General features: G+C 42.1%; 1 protein-coding gene across 1 annotated transcript in view; it reads right to left on the bottom strand.

Annotated features, from left to right (window-relative positions):
* FADS6 (fatty acid desaturase 6) overlaps positions 1-18923 on the bottom strand; it is a 30295-nt gene continuing 11372 nt past the window's right edge. The window contains exons 2-8 of the mRNA XM_063292925.1: positions 18577-18812; positions 17915-18496; positions 8941-9107; positions 5119-5299; positions 3653-3840; positions 2368-2547; positions 1-1158 (exon numbers count right to left, since the gene is read on the bottom strand). Of these exons, the coding sequence (XP_063148995.1) occupies positions 1009-1158; positions 2368-2547; positions 3653-3840; positions 5119-5299; positions 8941-9107; positions 17915-18496; positions 18577-18812 (1684 nt within the window). The 3' untranslated portion in view covers positions 1-1008. The remainder of the gene's footprint in view (positions 1159-2367; positions 2548-3652; positions 3841-5118; positions 5300-8940; positions 9108-17914; positions 18497-18576; positions 18813-18923) is intronic.

Below are 18923 nucleotides of genomic sequence, written 5' to 3'. Positions count from 1 at the left end.
GGATCCATGTTTGGGTTTTTTTGGCAACAGTACAGAAGTGGCTTACCATTGCCATCTTCCAGGGTGGTTTTTGACTTCCCAGTCTAGCCCTCAAACCTGGTATTCCCTGGAGGTCTACCATCTAAGCCCAGACTAGGCCTGACCCTCCTTAGCTTCCCAGCCCAGTCAAGGTAGGCTAGAGGTTGCAATCTGTTGAGGGTGTGCTAACGATGAAAATCCATGAAGCATCTGACAAGAGGCACCTCTTTACAGTATGAAGATCTCATATAATTAGAGTTCTGTGGGTATCAGTCCAACAGTCAATGCAGTATTTTCATGTTTCTTTATGTTCCCAAAAGAATTAACCTCTAGGAAAACCTTCCTCAAATAGCTTCTTTCCAGGTGTTCTTTCCAGATGTTCTAGAATTACAGAAATTCCCATGCTAGCTGGCATTCTGGTACTTGGTGTCTCTGCATATCTAGAAGGCACCAATTGGGAAAGTAATACATATATTGTAGAGGTGGCTTATATTTCCTCCGCTGCGGATTTCATATCAGTTAGCAGCAGTGATCTATGTTGGCTGTCTCAAGTCTTATACCCAAGATGAGGAAAAGAAATCGCTACACACAACTTTTCAAAGTTTGTATGGTACAAATGTCTTTTAACTTGGAAGTTATATTAGTTTAAGAGGAAGAATGTTAAATAGCCCTTACAATTCCCTCCCTTAAGTTGCAGAATAGCAGAATGGAAATGATCCTTTGAAGATACCAGTGTGCAAAAATTATTACAACAGAGAAGACAATCAAAGGTGGTACAGTAGAATCAACTAGAGCTATTGATTTTCCCCTATGACCCATTACTGGCAGCTGGATTCGGTATCTAAAGATAATTTTTGCTTGTCCCATATGGAAGACATAAAAGGCATACTGATTTTCTCCATGATAACTTAACTTGGGCTTTAAATGCATTGATCTTGGAAAAAGAAACCATGCTGCCTTAAGGCTCTTTCTCTAGCCATAAAGGTACCATTACTGAATCCCAACAAGTTCAGAAATAGGAGGTGCATGGACCATCAGTTCTTCATATTTGTCCAGGAACAGCTTCAAGCGGGACCAGTAAGAATCCTCATTGTATCGTAATTTCTTTTTTTTCAAATACTGAGAAACCACAGGTTTTATCTGAAATGGGAAGGTAAGGTTAGGTTAGTATTACAGTAATTACTAATTTTTATTATTGATTAGGATAGGCCCAGAGCTAAATATAGAGAACATCACTGGTAAGCGAAAAACAGCAGAAATTTTAGATGGCTTCTTTAAAGGTTTTGAGAGATTGTCTTTTGAGTTTAATTTGCCTTCAATATATACTATATTTAGCAATATATGCAACTGAAATATATAAATTAAAAAGTATAGACTGGATGCCTTAGCAGCCTTTGAGGTACCTGCAATTTTAGCTTCTTTAAGCTGCACTTGAATTGTTGAAACCAACAATTTTGTTATATAAAATATTAAAAAGTAAAGTGAAATTTAGTATTAGCTAAATACTAAACCCAGTCCCACCTGGTCATGCAGAGAGGGCATGTTATGGACCCTGTCTATGAGAGAATGTTGATTGGTGGGATCCAGGAAGTGGGCCTTCTCTGCCGTGGCCCCCGCCCTTTTCCCCCAGAAGTGAGGCAAGCCCCCCCAATCCTGGCCTTCTGGAAGAAGTTAACACCTGGCTCTGCCATCTCACTTGGGGTGGGAAGGGGTGTAGTCAATCCTGGGGGCAGCTAGTGCCTTAAAGTGGTCCCCATGTATTTATGAATCCGAATCAGAACTTTTAATTGCCACCTTGGATGCTATTTTATATTTTATATTTATACATTATGTAGTATATTTTGTATTTATTGTATTTTAATTCTTTTTAGCTGTATTGTAAACTGCCCAGAGTCCCTCTTTTGGGGGAGATGGGCAGTGATGAAATTTAATAAACAAACAAACAAACAAATAAATATATATATATTTGATCTATGGAAGGAAGAATTAGAATATCCAGTTTTGGAAAATCAATGGGTACAGGTATTTAAAAATGTGAAATATATTTTGTATAATTCAAAAATGAAACTTATTCTTAACAAAGTATTATTTCAGGTCTATTGAATGGGATTTGTAGTTTTTGCCCAGTGCCCCATTTCAATCTCAAAGGAGCCTGAACTCTGCTAAAACTAATTTCTGACCAAGGACATAGTTTTTTTCTGTTTTTGAGGGATAGGATTTTGGCCTATATGAAACTCATCACTTTTTAGTCACATACCCTTCTCTTTGCAAGTTAGCATTCAGCAGACATTTATTTTGCCCCACCCTACCCATAAAAATGTCCGTTCCATCTGCCATTCAACCTCGCACCTTCAGGCACATGTTATCAGAAATAGCTGGGAAGAGATGATGCTCCACATGACAGCTAATGAGTGAATGTCCAAAAGCCCAGTCCAGCAGAGGATTTCGAGGCAAATTGAGAACTCCGCAGCTCATCATGTGGATTCGTTTTGGCTTCTTATCAGCTGAAAACATGGGGAGGCCAATATGCTATAAGATAAACCACAAATGGTTAAGGCAACAAGCTAGAAACCAGGAGACTGAGAGTTCTAGTCCTGCCTCAGGCATGAAAGCCGGCTGGGTGACCTTGGGCCAGTCACTCTCCCTCAGCCCGACTCATCTCACATGGTTGTTGTTGTGGGGAAAACAGGAGGAGGAAGGAGTATTTGGTATGTTCGCCACCTTGAGTTATTTATAAAAATAATAATGGTGGGATATAAAATAAAATAAAATAATTGGGAAATCAAGAAGCCAAAAATCTTGGATAACAATGCTGTCAGCCAAGAAGGATTTTTAACTGTGAAAAGGAGCATCTGAATGATTTGTCCAAATTCTTTACAATTTTATAGATTCCACTCTGGAATATCAGGAGAAAAACTCACACAAAAAGGGGACAGATATGAAAAAGAAATGGAAAACCTGTAGCCCTCTACATGTTACTGAACTCAGCCAGCAGAGCCAGTGGAGACAGATGCTGGGAATTCAGAAACATTAAGAGCTCCAAGTTCCCCAACTGTGAATTAGAACCTTTCTGAGAAATACTCATCATTCACCATTTAATTGTACAACAGCAGCAAAAAAAGGAAGGACACAATCAAATACTTGGGAAGCAGATGATGCAAATACTTGGAAGCAAGTCTCACCAAGTTTGTGTAAGACTATATTTATTAGAGTTCAGGACAATCTGAAACTCTACCATGTTTTCCATGTGTGTGTGTGTGTGTTTTAAACCAGAAAATATCTGTTAAGGAATGAGTGATGAAATGACTGCCCAACACTATCTGGTACTTCTAAGAAGCCTTCAGCTAGAAGCATCCTTATTTGGATGCACAAGATTGTGGCCTCAGTGCAATCTCTTAGAGCATCCATGTACTTAAAAACAGCAAAAACATTGAAAATAATTGTTCCAATTGCCTTGTCAGAGTCTCTAAAATCCCCTTTCTCACCTCTTTACTGTAGTTTCCCAGTCAATAAGAAAACATGGGCACTTTACCAATGCAGACATTTATGAGTCACAGTGCAGGACACCATATTCTATGCCAAGAGGCACTAATTTAATAGATTTCTTTGTATAGCATAGGGTTGGTAGCCTTACCTGGAAGATATTGACATGGATGTATGCATGGGCAAGGAGACCGCGTGTGGTCAACATACAGCCGAGAGCAGACCAGACAGATTGGAACCCTGAGATATTAAGCAGCAGCCAATAATGGGCGTACAGACCAATAAATATACAACAGAGAGTCCGAATGGCAGTTTTCAGTTCAACTTCTGTGAGTAAACCTACAGAAACAACAACAAGTGAATAGAGAAGCTACTGTTTCTTCTTGTTGCTACTCTGCAGATAAGTGGTATGAGAAATTGCACTGAGGCTGAGAAAGAGAAAGGAGTACTGTATTTATTGAGACAAACAATCAGGAGATGGGAGAGGACATTACAGGCTTATCAAAGAAATGGATACTTAGCCCATCATGCAAACAGCCTTGGAAAAAGAAATTCAGAGACCTTGCCTAATGAACTCACTGATAAGAACTGGCTAGAAGTTTCCCCTAATCTGTTCTCAAGCTTGTACTCTAATCTTTGGCTTTAATTTTAAAAAATCTACTACCTTGATTGTGCTCTGCAGTTAAGGGCCTTGAGAAGCGGCTGCACTGTGGGGAATCACACTGCTATGGAATGTGGAAAAGTAGTGCAGGTATGGTGTAAACTACTGTTTCACTACCTCTCCCCCATTTTTTTTAATCTGTTCAATCATGTCTGATTCTCACAGACTGCCTGGACAAGTCCCTGCAGTTTTCTTGGCAAGGGTTTTCAGAAGTGGTTTGCCATGGCCTGTTTCCTAACTTCTCCCTTAAGCAATTTTTACCTTCTAAACTGCAACCACATTTTGGGGGTGGGGGGGCAACCTTACATCATTTGGAGATATCCAGTAAGATTTAGGACAGGGCTACAAGTTTAAAATGTTCAAAAAAGGGTGCTTTGAAAGGAAGAGTTCAAAATTGTCCTTCTTGCTATTTTTTGATGGCCTGGAACTCCCAAAAGAGAAAAACAAAGATAGGGTTTCCCCTGTGAGATGCATTGCAGCTTGGGGGGAGGGAATAATTTAGTTGTTCAGGGGAAACAATCAGATACCCCTTTCCCCAGTGCTCTTTCTCTGATCAGATTTGAAGATCTCTTTAAAAAAAAAATCAGGAGGCCTGATCATAATCTTTCAAAACCTGACCTTTTTTTTTTGTAGCATAGATGACTGTTTTTTAATTGATCAGGAGGAGAGGGATTTGGGGGGAGGCACATATCCAATAGCACATCAAATAATCTAATTTATGTTGCAAACTGCAAGGTGGATAGCTTTATCACGTGGAAGAAGGTTTGGTTGGTTTATCTCTATTTGTTCTACTTCTCTGATTCTTTCAAAGGCAGAATATATACATTCAATGAGCTATAATGATAGACAATGTTAATGAATGAAGAGACTTAATTGCATTCTACATTTAACACTGTAAAACTAATGAAGAGAAGGGTATACTAATTCATAAAAGGATTCAGAGGACAGTAACATACCAATGGCCACTAAAGGAGTGATAATAGGCACAGCAATAGGTGCAATGAACATGTAAACGTGACGGTTCAGGAAAGGAATCTTCCATGTACTGGAATCCCCAAGGCCAATGACGTTTGTATAAGCATGGTGCATTTTTACATGGTTATAGGACCCCCGTTCTGCTGTGAAAGCGGAGCAAACCTGGGACAGAAAGAAATGGTAAATGAGGAACACTGCGTTTGCCAGCATACGTATATGGTGCCATCTAGGGTACCTAGATGTGTTGGAATATAGTTCCCATCACCCAAGAAGTGATGAACTCCAGCATGATCCTGAGTGATCCGAGTTGGAGTCCAACATAGTTGGAAGGAACCAAGTTGAGGAAGGCTGTAGCAGATCATGCATTTAGAGCGCAAATCTCAGATCTTTAAAGCTGCACTCCTAAATTTGACTGTTGCTTGTTGGAGTGTGACAGTTTTAAAACAATGCTGATAAGAGCATAAATCTTCAAATCACTTAATTCAGAGGAGGCCCTTTGATTTAAACAAGAATATGGTGGGATAAACAGTTTCACTCTAGTCACAGCCAGGGGTCCCTAACGTGCCAGTGGAGACATTTAGTCAACCTATATCACCAATTATACATGAAACATATACAGCTCAGAAGTAGTCAACTTGTTATTCTCCAGATACCCTGATACCGTTTCCACAGACTAATGCCACTGCCCATGCTAGCTGGGACTGAAGGGAAGTATAATTAGAAGTATAATTTCCAAATCATGAGAGGTGATTGTTCCACTTTATTCTGGTTTGGACAGATCTCATCTAGATTTCTGTGTCCAGTTCTGGTCACCCCACTCTAAACTCAGCCAAAGAAGGTTCAGAGAATGGCAGTATGGATTATGACGGAACTCAAACTTAACTTTATGAAGAAAGAGATTGGCGTGGTTGGGCATGTTTAGCCTTGAGAAAAGACAAATGCAAGATAGCACTCTTCAGATACCCAGAAGTATGTCAGAGGCTTGTTCTCTCATTCCAGAGTGCAGGACACAGAATAATGGAGTTACACTGCAGATTATGTTTAAATGTTACAGAAACAGTAACAGCAAAAAATGGAACCAATCCTGCCCAGAGGCATTGGGCTGCCTTCACTAGATGTATTCAAGTGGAGGCTATACAGCCGTCTGTCCAGAATGCTTTAATTTGGGTTCTGGGAAAGAGAAGTAGCAGTTGGGAGCCACAGAAACAGATTCAGAAGTTTTTTCCAAGCAGCTCCCTAAGTTGCTCTCTTCTACTGCAGTTTTATAGTTTCTGCAAGTATGCATTTAATACACCCACAGCACTCCAAAATACCAAAGGTTTGGAAATAGAAAATGGGCAGTAAAGTATTTCCCGTTCTCTGAGGTCATTCAGGACCGGAAATATCCTCTCCTGCTCCATATGTGATACAGAACACAAAAGCACTTCACCTGTGTCAATAAACGAGTTTCCTAAAATGAATCAGGGGATCAGATATACATAGACTTCACTCACTCCCTTTCAGTACATTTATTTCAACTGCAGTGCATTACTGGCTCAGTTCTGTGAATCTGGTTTTTCCAGGAAGTACCTTTTCTTGGGGCATGTATGCTGGCTATTTCCCACCCATTCTTTTCAGATCAAAGAATAAAAATGCAATTATCTCCTTTGAATTACATGCAAAAAATTATCCTTGACTTCCTTGGAATGCTGCTGAGAATGAAATAGATTACTGACTGTTAGCTAGAGACATTGGATTCGTTCAAGATGCTCCAACCATTTGTCCTTCAGTGGTTCAGAAATCCCCCAATCAGCACAATGCCAGACTGGGGGAGGGTGAATTAAATGTTTAGTTCCATTTTACTGTGAGGTACAATACAGCTTCCTACACTTCATTGCAAATACCATTAAAAGCTATTAAATATTCCCAGTTCTACCAAGTTGCAAAAACACAAAAAACAAGCTACTACCAATTGTGGCCCAACTTTTATTAGTTTTTATGGCCTAGCAAGAGAAAGGTGGAAGGATTTTCAAATGTATTAGTGCAATTATCCATCAACATCCAGTAAAGGGGGAAAGAGAACTTTACTAGACCCAAGATAAGACTTCTGGTTTCTGCCATGGCATAATTGACAATTTAATTAGTTAATTATCTGGGGAAGACTTCTCCTGATAGAAGGGATTATGTCCAGATAACTCAACTGTATATTTACAGAATATCAACAAATTTTCAAGTTCCAACTATTGATATCCTTCACAATATAAATAACATGCCTCCTTTTAAAAATCCAGATTGCAGATTTAATCTACTTGGCAGCTGCTATCATCTCTTTGAACTTAAGTAGCTACTGTTAGTTTAATCACTGGTATTATTACTTCATCATTATTGCATTCACACAAGCAATGGACCAGGGTAGCACTAAGCTAGATGTTCCTTCCCAGAACACCAAAGAAGAAACCGAATCTGGAAACCATTGTACTTTGGGTTGTATGAATCTGGCAAATGTGGTTTGTAAACCATGATTTATGCAGACTGAGATTCCGAAATCCAAAATTATTTCAACAAACCATGCTTAAAACAAATAATGACTTAGCAAAACATTCAAACCACCACCCTGTCAAGAAGTACCCTTTAAAATTGGACTCCAGTGAATGAATGGCTAATCAAAATTAATCTAGACTGAGACCAGGGCTGTCCATAATGCACTATACTGAGAAACAAATTCTAAGCACCAAGGTTCATGGATCCCGTTGCAGCCTTATTGGCATAAATAGAAACTTGCTGGATATTAAACCCTATTATATAAGGCATACCTTATCCCTTCCCCTGTCCCTGATTTCCCTATACTGTACCTATGGAAAGTGCAGTTACAGAATACTATGAAAGTGGCAGCCTATTTCACAAAATCTTCCACCTCCCTTGCACATGCAAAGTAAATTACCCTTATTCCAAAATATCCCTGATGGGGGAAGAGGGAAATACCTCTATGCAAGCGGGACACAGAGGCCAAGAAAAATTTATTCTGCACCATGGAAACCATGATAGAGCCTAGGTTTTCATACTCAGGAGTTATAGGTCAGCATTCTTTTTAGGGATTTCAAATCCAGTTCTGGATTAATTCAGAAGTCTAGGTGACTTGAATTATTCCTGAGTGAATCAGATTTGGGGAATCTGGCTGGGTTCATATATGCTGAGTATGAATCATGATAAGCACAACTGCTGGGCTTGCATCTAATGTCAACCCATAAACCATGATTTACCAACTACAGTTGCCAGATGTACACACGATAGTAAGTTAAACCAGACAAATCACATTAAGGCTCAGGGGATGTGTTACCTCGGTTTGTGTACCGTATCTCTATAAAAAGCAGAAATGATAACATCCTTTTATTTTATAAGGGACAATATCCAGGAAAGTGAGAAATTCTGAATTTCAGAGAGTTTAGTGATTAGGGACAGGTAATTTTAGGCATATAAATATCCCCAAGCATTTCCAAATAATTTTGCAGTGATTCATTGATGGTGGGCTATACTAAAATTTGAAAACCAGGATGGGTAATTTTCAAAGGACAAAATGGCCATGTTCACTTTCTTGTTAAATATGATCACAAGCCCCCAGAGTTGTATAATTTTAGCAGTATATAAATGAAATAAATAAATGCATATAGTTGTTTGGTTTAGCTTATACAATTTATGCATGTTTTGTCAGTTGCTTATACGATTTATGCATGTTTTGTCAGTTTTTCATTTTGGATGAATGCCACCCCACAGAAGTCTTGCCCTGCTTTCTATCTCTCAGAGAACAGGAGTAGCTAAAAACAAACCTCAATGAAGAATATGTTCCATAATTTCCCCCATGATTTGGACTCCACCAGAGCATTGTGGCTAGCCAAGTGGCTTGCCTTCACAGTGATTGTATGATGGGCTACACCCAGGACAGCAATGCCCAACAGGAACACAAAAGGATTACTGGAACACAGAAGCAGGAATCCTGGAAATGGAAAAGAAACATTTAGAATTTTTCCAGATATAAGCAAAGAATGTAACAATGCAGGTCAGATTCATGTCATTTACCCTCTTCCATGGCAGTCTTGACAAATACAATTTGATACCTAGGTTTAGTTCAGAGTGAGGCAGAACACCTTCTTGGGTACATAAGAACATTAGCAGTGCCCTGCTGGATCACACCCCTGGCCCATCTAGTCCAGCAGTCTGTTCTCACAGTGGCCAGCCAACTGTGCAAGGAAGCCCACTAACCTCCCAGCAGATGGCCTTCTGAGGCAGTCGCACTGCCATCAAGGCTAATAGCCATTGACCCTCATGACCTCCATGAATTGGTCCAACCCTTTTTTGAAGCCAGCCAAGCTGGTAGCCAGCAACACATCTCGTAGTAGCAAATTCCAAAGTTTGATTGTGTAATTTTTTGTTCCTTCTGTCTGCCCTGATTCTTCCAGGGTTCAATTTCATTGGGTAGCCCCTGGTTTTAGTATTTTGGGAAAGGGAAAATAGCTTTCCTCGTCCGCATTATCCACACCATGCATAATTTTGTACACCTTCCTCATGTCCCCTCTCATTCACCTCCTTTCTAGACTAAAAAGTCCCAAATGTTGCAAACTTTCCTCTTAGGGAAGCTGCTCCAGCCCCTTGATCACCTTAATTGCCCCACTCTGAACCTTTTCTAACTCCACTATATCCTTTATGAGGTGTAGCAACCAGAACTGGACAAAATATTCCAGATGTGGGCATTATAATATTTCAATACCATTTCTTATTATCCCTAAGATATTGTTGGCCCTTTTTATAGCAGATGCACCCTGTGTCAACACTTTCGCTGAACTGTTTACCATCACTCCAAGATCTCTTTCCTCATCAGTCACTGCTAGCTCTGATCCCATAAATTTGTATGAATAGTTACGATTTTTGGCTCCAATGTGCATCACTTTACACTTGCTCACATTGAATGGCGTCTGCCATTTTGATGCCCACTTGTGCAGAGATCCTTTTGGAGCTGTCTGCAGTCTCTTATTGTTTTTACCACTCTGAGCAATTTGGCAGCAAAAGCAATCTGGCTATTCCACTAGTCACACCCAATTCCAGATCATATACAAATATGTTAAAAAGCACCAGTCCTACGGCAGAACCTTGGGGGACCCCACTAGTTACATCTCTTAATTGTGAGAAATGTCCATTTACTCCTATTCTTTGTTTTCTATTCTTTAGCCCGTTGCCTATAGAAAAGCAGTCATGAGACAGGAGACTGGCTTACTGTTTACAGTTTAATGAGGCTTAATACATTAAGGACTGCCTAATTGTGGGTTTTACATAGATTTCAGTTTTTTGAAGATCCAGCAGGGCAGTTCAGTTGAAGACCGAGAGCTCTTGTTATTCAGTACTTCTCTCACTCACAGCAATGGTAGATTTTCTGGGAATTCTGGAGTTGCTGCCCCAACTGATTTGAAACACAAACCATATTTGAAAGGCAGGCCAAAGGTTGAGAAGGCTGCAGCATGATAATCTCTAATTTAACATCCCTCTCCCAGTTGTAATTACCTCTGGTAAACATTCTCTAAAATACATAATTTTGTTGTTTATTTGTTTAGTCGCTTCTGACTCTTTGTGACTTCATGGACCAGCCCATGCCAGAGCTTCCTGTCAGTCGTCAACACCCCCAGCTCCCCCAGGGACGAGTCCATCACCTCTAGAATGTCATCCATCCACCTTGCCCTCTTCCTTTTGCCCTCCACTCTCCCTAGCATCAGCATCTTCTCCAAGGTGTCCGGTCTTCTCATTATGTGGCCAAAGTATTTCAGTTTGGCCTTTAATATCATTCCCTCAAGTGAGCAGTCTGGCTTTATTTCCTGGAGGATGGACTGGTTTGATCTTCTTGCAGTCCAAGGCACTCTCAGAATTTTCCTCCAACACCACAGTTCCAAAGCATCGATCTTCCTTCTCTCAGCCTTCCTTATGGTCCAGCTCTCGCAGCCATATGTTACTACGGGGAACACCATTGCTTTAACTATGCAGACCTTTGTTTCCAGTGTGAGGTCTCTGCTCTTAACTGTTTTATCAAGATTTGTCATTGCTCTTCTCCCAAGGATTAAGCGTCTTCTGATTTCCTGACTGCAGTCAGCATCTGCAGTAATCTTCGCACCTAGAAATACAAAGTCTTTCACTGCTTCTACATTTTCTCCCTCTATTTGCCAGTTATCAATCAAGCTGGTTGCCATAATCTTGGTTTTTTTGAGGTTTAGCTGCAAGCCAGCTTTTGCACTTTCTTCTTTCACCTTCATCATAAGGCTTCTCAGTTCCTCTTCGCTTTCAGCCATCAAAGTGGTATCATCTGCATATCTGAGATTGTTAATGTTTCTTCCAGCAATTTTAACTCCAGCCTTGGATTCCTCAAGCCCAGTATGTCGCATGATGTGTTTTGTGTACAAGTTGAATAGGTAGGGTGAGAGTATATAGCCCTGCGGTACTCCTTTCCCAATCTTAAACCAGTCCGTTGTTCCATGGTCTGTTCTTACTGTCGCTCCTTGGTCGTTATACAGATTCTTCAGGAGGCAGACAAGATGACTTGGTATCCCCATACTACTAAGAACTTGCCACAGTTTGTTATGGTCCACACAGTCAAAGGCTTTAGAATAGTCAAGAAAACAGAAATAGATGTTTTTCTGAAACTCCCTGGCTTTTTCCATTATCCAGCGGATATTGGCAATTTGGTCCCTAGTTCCTCTGCCTTTTCTAAACCCAGCTTGTACACCTGGCAGTTCTTGTTCCATGAATTGCTGAAGTCTACCTTGCAGGATCTTGAGCATTACTTTACTGGCATGTGAAGTGAATAATTGGAACATTCTTTAGTGTTTCCCTTTTTTGGTATGGGGATATAAGTTGATTTTTTCCAATCTGATGGCCATTCCTGTGTTTTCCAAATTTGCTGGCATATAGCATGCATTACCTTAACAGCATCATCTTGCAAGATTTTGAACAGTTCAGCTGGGATGCTGTTGTCTCCTGCTGCCTTGTTATTAGCAATGCTTCTTAAGGCCCATTCAACCTCACTCTTCAGGATGTCTGGCTCTAGCTCACTGACCATACCGTCAAAGCTATCCCCGATATTGTTATCCTTCCTATACAGGTCTTCTGTATATTCTTGCCACCTTTCCTTGATCTCTTCTTCTTCTGTTAGGTCCTTGCCATCTTTGTTTTTGATCATACCCATTTTGGCCTGGAATTTACCTCCAAGGTTTCTAATGTTCTGGAAGAGGTCTCTTGTCCTTCCTATCCTATTTCTTCTTCCACTTCTGCGCATTGCTTGTTTAAAAATAATTCCTTATCTCTTCCGGCTAGCCTCTGGAATTTTGCATTTAATTGGGCATATCTCCCCCTATCGCTGTTGCCTTTTGCTTTCCTTCTTTCTTGGGCTACTTCTAGTGTCTCAGCAGACAGCCATTTTGCCTTCTTGGTTTTCTCTTTCTTTGGGATGTATTTTGTTGCCGCCTCCTGAACAATGTTGTGAACTTCTGTCCATAGTTCTTCCAGGACCCTATCTACTAAGTCCAGTCCCTTAAATCGATTCTTCACCTCCACTGCATATTCCTTAGGAATATTAGTGAGCTCATATCTAGCTGATCTGTGAGTTTTTGCTAATCTCTTGAGTCTGATCCTAAATTGTGCAAGAAGAAGTTCGTGATCTGAACTTCAGTCAGCTCCAGGTCTTGTTTTTACCAACTGTACAGATGTCCACCACCTTTGGCTGCAAAGGATGTATTTGAAATCAATCTGATTTCGATGTTGTCCATCTGGTGAAGTCCATGTATAAAGCCGTCTCGTAGGTTGTTGGAAGAGAGTGTTTGTTATGCACATTGAGTTGTCTTGGCAAAATTCTATCAGCCTATGTCCTGCTTCGTTTTGTTCTCCCAGGCCATGCTTACCTGTAATTCCAGGTGTCATTTGACTGCCCACCTTAGCATTCCAGTCTCCTGTGATGAAAATAACATCTCTTTTAGGCGTGTTGTCCAGTAGGTGCTGCAGATCCTCATAGAACTGCTCTACTTCAGCTTCTTCAGCATCTGTGGTTGGGGCGTATATTTGGATCACTGTGATGCTAGATGGCTTGCCCTGAATTTGAATTGAGATCATTGTATCATTTTTTTGGATTGTATCCAAGCATTCCTTTAGCCACTTTACTATTAATTATGAAGGCTACTCCATTTCTTCTGTGGTCCTCTTGTCCGCAGTAGTAGATCTGGTGGTCATTTGATGTGAAGTGGCCCATTCCAGTCCATTTCAGTTCACTGACGCCCAAAATGTCTATCTTTAATCTTGACATCTCACCAATAACCACATCCAATTTGCCCTGGCTCATAGATCTTACATTCCAGGTTCCAATGGTGTGTTGATCCTTAGAACATGGGATTTGCCGTTCACCACCAGCACCGTTGGCCACTAGCCGTCCTTTCGGCTTTGAGCTAGCTGCGTCATCACGTCTGGGGCTAGTTGAACTCATCCTCTGTTCCTCCCCAGCAGCATTTTGACCATCTTCCGACCTGGGGGTCTCATCTTCCGATGGTATACCGACATATCTCTGGTTGTACTGATCCATTTAGTTTTCACGGCAAGAATACTGGGGTGGGTTGCCATTACCTTCCCCAGGGATCGCATTTAGTCTGACCTCTCTGTCATGACCTTCCCGTCTTGGGTGGCCCTTCACAGTTTAGCTCATGGCATCATTGAGGTGCTCAAGCTCCAGCACCACAACAAGGTAATGATCCTTTGCTGAAGAAAATATGTAATTAAAGACCCAATTTTACCCATCTTTGAGTTCAATACTTAAGGGAAAATGATGCATATATTTTGGCTGAACCATCAATTCAGAGAAAATTCAGTATGACCATTTCTGTCTATGCAAGCTCATTCCTTGAGACAAGGTGGCATTGTCACATTCTAGGATGCAAGTAGATAGGATGACATGACAATAATGATTTAATAGTCAGCCTTTTACAGATCTGCTATCACATCTGGTTCTAATCTGATGTTCAAAAGCAGTATCCTGATATCTCCTATACAAAAATAGTGTATATCCGCCAGACATGACTTCCATGGGGTAAGATTAGCCCAATGTTAGTGAAATAATCCATTAACAGTATAAGCAGGCACCTTGTTCTATTAATAGTCTCAATGGATATTTGTCCAGCCTAGGAATAATTGAAGGACCAGGGTTCATCTTGCAGCATAGCATAATGTCGCAATATTTATAGGTGCAAAACATTTTATTAAACAGCAATGCTTCTTCCTAGTTGTCAGTCTCTTCATCATACTTCAAATGGATTATATAAGATACATTTGGACAAAGTGATAGCCTTTTATTTCAGGAGACAAGAGAATCTGGCATGTATATCATATCTGTGTCCTGCCCTTTCTTCAAGGAATTTATTGCATTACTCTATTTTATCTTCAAAATAAACATGTGATATAAATGAGGCCAAGAGATTGTGGCTGACCCAAGGTCTCCAGTGGAGATACATGGAAGAATAGTGTGAATCAGAACTGGGGCCCTCCTACTAAATTTGAGTAAAGGCATAACAAAAATTTGCCCTACAGAATAAAGAAAAAGAACTTGTTTTCAGAAGTCCTCCAAAAAAGAATAGTTCTAACTTCATTGATACATTTGTTTGGGGTTCTATATTTCAGCTTCCCCAGCTTCATGCCTTCCATATGGCTACAGTCCATATCGTTCCTACCAGTATGGCATTTAGCTATGTTGGCTAGGGCCAAAAGATGCTACAAACCAGGATATCTGCCTGGTACCAGATTGCTGTCATATATATAATGTTCAGGCGGATTGTTATTGGGTAATGTAGAGAGATAGCTTGCTCCCATCAAATGCATTTTAGGTATTCTATTCTCATGAGTACTTCAGAAGAGAAAAGCATGTCAAATCTGCCCTTAGGAAGGTTCTTTGGGAAAGCAATGCCTTCATGCTTTTCTTCCCTGCGTTCTTGTTGCTGACCTTTCTGATATAAAGGGTAACATTTTAGAGTTTGACTAACTATAGAACTATGTAGCAAAATAAAAGCACTGAAGAATACAGAGATTGGTCACCCTTGTCTTATCTGAAATTCATCATCTTAGATCAGCCTTTCTCAACCTTTTGACCCTGGAGGAACCCTTGAAATATTTTTGAGGCCTCAGGGAACCCCTGCACATTCAGGCTCAAATATAGGCCAGAAGTTATAAAATTATTATATTTGTTTCATGTCTAGGCCTGTATATATACATTAACAGTGTTCTTAAACTAAAAGAATGAAACTTACCTCTTTAATGTGAAGTTGCCTGAATTTGATTTTTTTTAAAAAAGAATTGTGATCTCTTGCAGAACCCTGGTTGTGAAACTGTGCCTTAGATCAAAAGTACTATTACCACAGCAGTGATTGCTTAGGGCTCATCCACCCTGCTTGCTCTGGTGTGAGGACTGCCCATATGCAATTTCTCAACAGGAATGCATTGCATTGTCCTCAAACCTCCCCACCCCAGGACACCACGAAGGCAGCCTCTGCTCATTGTTTGCTCCTCTGTAAAAACAGTGCTTTTCTACTACTGTTGGCACAGGCTGAGCCAAGTGGTCAGCAAATCATTCTAAGCAAAGTTTAGGGAAAACAAACCCATCATGCTTCTATTGGCCATTCTCCCCTCCACTGCCTGGTTTCTGGTTTTCAGGACCATTCACCTTTTGTAGTGGGACAGTCAGTTCTCCTGCTGAGCCAAATATCCATCTCTCCCACTTCTCTTCCTAATTGATGAGAGACAGGAAAATGAGAGGAGGAGGAGACTTTGGGAGGCCAGCTATCTTGGCTCTAAAAAGACCTGATTCTCTTCCCCCAACCAAGTTTCCTGCAGGGTGCTTCCCTGCAGTACCGCTGCCTGCCACCACAGTAGAGCCAGCACTGAAGCAGGAGTTTTTAGTACATGAGTCCAGTAGTGAGCCAGTAGACTGTTGGACATGTGTCAATGGCAGACCAGTGACATGTGCCAAGAACAGCTCTTGCAACTGGGGGATATCCAATCCCAACTCCAAAAGTTTGATACACCCATGCTGAATGCATGAGGGCCACGCTTGACACATATCATTGGTCCACTTATCTGCTACAGACTCACATTAAGCTGATATGTGTCCAGTGCTCTACTGGCAGTGCTTGATATATGTACAAAACACTGCTTCCCAACAGGGCTACTGACAGTTCTGTCCTCGGCTTCTTCACAGGTCTGGCAGTTCTGTCAGCTTTCTCCCAGGGCTGCAAGATCTTCTGACAGGCCTGCAAGGAAATCATGGGCAGCTTCCTTATGGAACTGCAGTGAAATAACCCACAGTTTCCTCACAGGAGAGCTGTGGCCAGTAGTTCTTCACAGAAAAAGTCATAGGCAGCTTCACCAAGGAGCCCACAGAACAGCTGTTAGAAGCCCCACCATGAAACTTTCCAAATTAAAGCAGCCCATGGTGCTCTTCTGCATGCCACTTCCATGCCACTTTTTTTCCCTGTAGGAAGGAAACTAAAAAGGCTTGCTTTCCCCACCAGGCAGGAAGAGAAGAAGGAGAGAGAAATGGAGAACAACTCCTTTGTTGCCAGTTCTCCAATCTCAGGGAGTGACCACTCCCTGGGATTGGAGGCCTGACAGCAGAAGGGTCACTGTCTTCTGCAGCCAGTAACTGGCATCAAAGGAGGTGTTCCCCACCCCTCCCTGCTTCTGATGTGGACAAAACACCTACTCTGCTTCATTGCCAAGGCTGTAGGGGTTGGAAGGACAGACAGAACTTCCTTAAACTGGCATAGTTTTCTGCTGTCTCCAAACTAGAAAGCAGAACCTTGGAGTTGCCATGCAGAACCAGGGTGGTGTCATAGTTAAGATGTTGAAGCCCAGGTTCAAGTTCCACTCAACTATGGAGTTTACTGGGTAACTTGGAGCTAACTGTTCTCAACCCAGTCTGTTTCACAGGGTTGCAGGATATAAATAAAATAGATCAAGGTAAGGCAGTTTTCTACAGTAGTTTAAAGTTCATCCACTATGATTGTTTTTATTTATTTTATTTTCTATCCCGCCTTTATTATTGTTATAAATAACTCAAGGCAGCGAACATACCTAATACTCCCTCTTCCTCCTGTTTACCCCACAACAACAACCCTGTGAGGTGAGTTGGGCTGAGAGAGAGGGACTGGCCCAAGGTCCCTATTCTATTGCACATCAGACAACATTAAGTCATGTTGCTAAATGAAAATTGTTGCCAGCATGCCAAAAAAGAAAAAATAAAACTACAGGCTGCTGTTCTTGGAATCAAGCAAAATTTCCAATTCATGTAGCCCATCTCTTGGTGGGCAGGCAGAAATTCCAAAGAAACTCTTAAGTAGGACAAGATTTCATTGCTATCAGGATTACATACCCTTGTAGTTTCCAAAAGAGTAGCTGTGTTATTTTTTCCTACAAAAGGAACGAAGAATGCTGTGGGACCTTAAGACTAACATATTTATTCCTGCATACGCATGGAATACGGATCACAGTCCATTGCTATACCAGCTTCTGCAATAATGAATGTGTTACTCTTTAAGGTGTTGCCAAGTGTTTTGTTATTTTTCCTCAGTGGCTTTCCCTATTATATCACCTACCCAGACCCCAACCAGATCAGCAACTGGGTCTTCAGCCTACAATGGGGATGAAGTAACACCCCCCCATCTTAGGGCAGAATTACAGGGTTCTCTCGCCCACCAAACACGGTTAACCAGCGTCTCGCGGGAGCCCCTTCCTTACCTAGCGGTAGGCTGAGGAAGTTCAGAGCAATAATGGTGTCATCCACGCCGTGCCTCTCCCACCAGCTGCTGTTCTTCACCACCCTGTGTACCATCTCGGAGAGCTCCCCCATCAGGGCATCGTCGGAGCGCTCCCTCTCTCCAGAGGACTGCTGAGTCTCCGCCGCTCTTCTTTTCAACATGACCACCTCTTGCCCCGGAGCAGAGAGCCTTACATCTTCATCCGGGGCCGAGCGAGGTTGGGTGGGCCTCCCGCCTTGTTCCGCGGAGACCTCCTCCTCCTCCTCCTGTCCAGCTGCTTTGCTGCAACCGTTGGACCGTTGTCGCTGGACGGCGTCGTTCGAGGACTCCCCTTGTCCTTGGCCCTCACCTTCCTCCCGGATTCTCCCCTCCGCTCGGCGGCTTGAAGGAGCGCCTTCTTCCAGCTGAGCGATGCCCGCGGCACCTGCTCCCTCCTCGAGCCGCTTCGGTTTCCCTCGCTCCATCTCGCCCCGTTCCCGCTTCTTCAGCAGCGTCTCCATCTCCCGCAGAGTCAGGACGCCAGTGCCCTCGCGCCGTCCGCAGAATGCCAGAGCGCGCGAGGCTGTCCCGGGAAGGGCAGCGGCAGAGGAGAAATGTGGGTGGCCTTTTTGGCAACAGCTCCACCACAGCGTGCAGACAGACTCGCTCGCCGGGCTGGAAGCTCCTGCAGCTTAGCTAGCAGACAGCTGTACTTGCCCGGCGGAGCTGATCCGGTCTCAGGCTTGGAGCAAGCTCTGCTCCGACCGCTGCCTCTGCTTGTCAGGAGCATCTTATTCCGACCTGAGCTACTCTCGCTGCAGCCAAGGACGTCGGCGAGGTAAAAAGGACTGACTTCGTTGGAAGCTGCAGTAAGACGGAGGTCCAGAGCGACCCCGGCTCTACAGCCGCAGAGTACCGCTAACTGTTCCTGGCCCCGTATTTTGAAAAGACATTCTGGATTATCTTTCTACAGTATATATACCGCAGGCCGTGTATAGCATCTAACAAAT

This window comes from Candoia aspera, chromosome 2 (genome assembly GCF_035149785.1).
Source record: "Candoia aspera isolate rCanAsp1 chromosome 2, rCanAsp1.hap2, whole genome shotgun sequence".
Classification (NCBI taxonomy): Eukaryota; Metazoa; Chordata; class Lepidosauria; order Squamata; family Boidae; genus Candoia; species Candoia aspera.
Note: the sequence above shows the minus strand (reverse complement) of the source record. Positions and strands in the feature narration are given on the sequence as shown.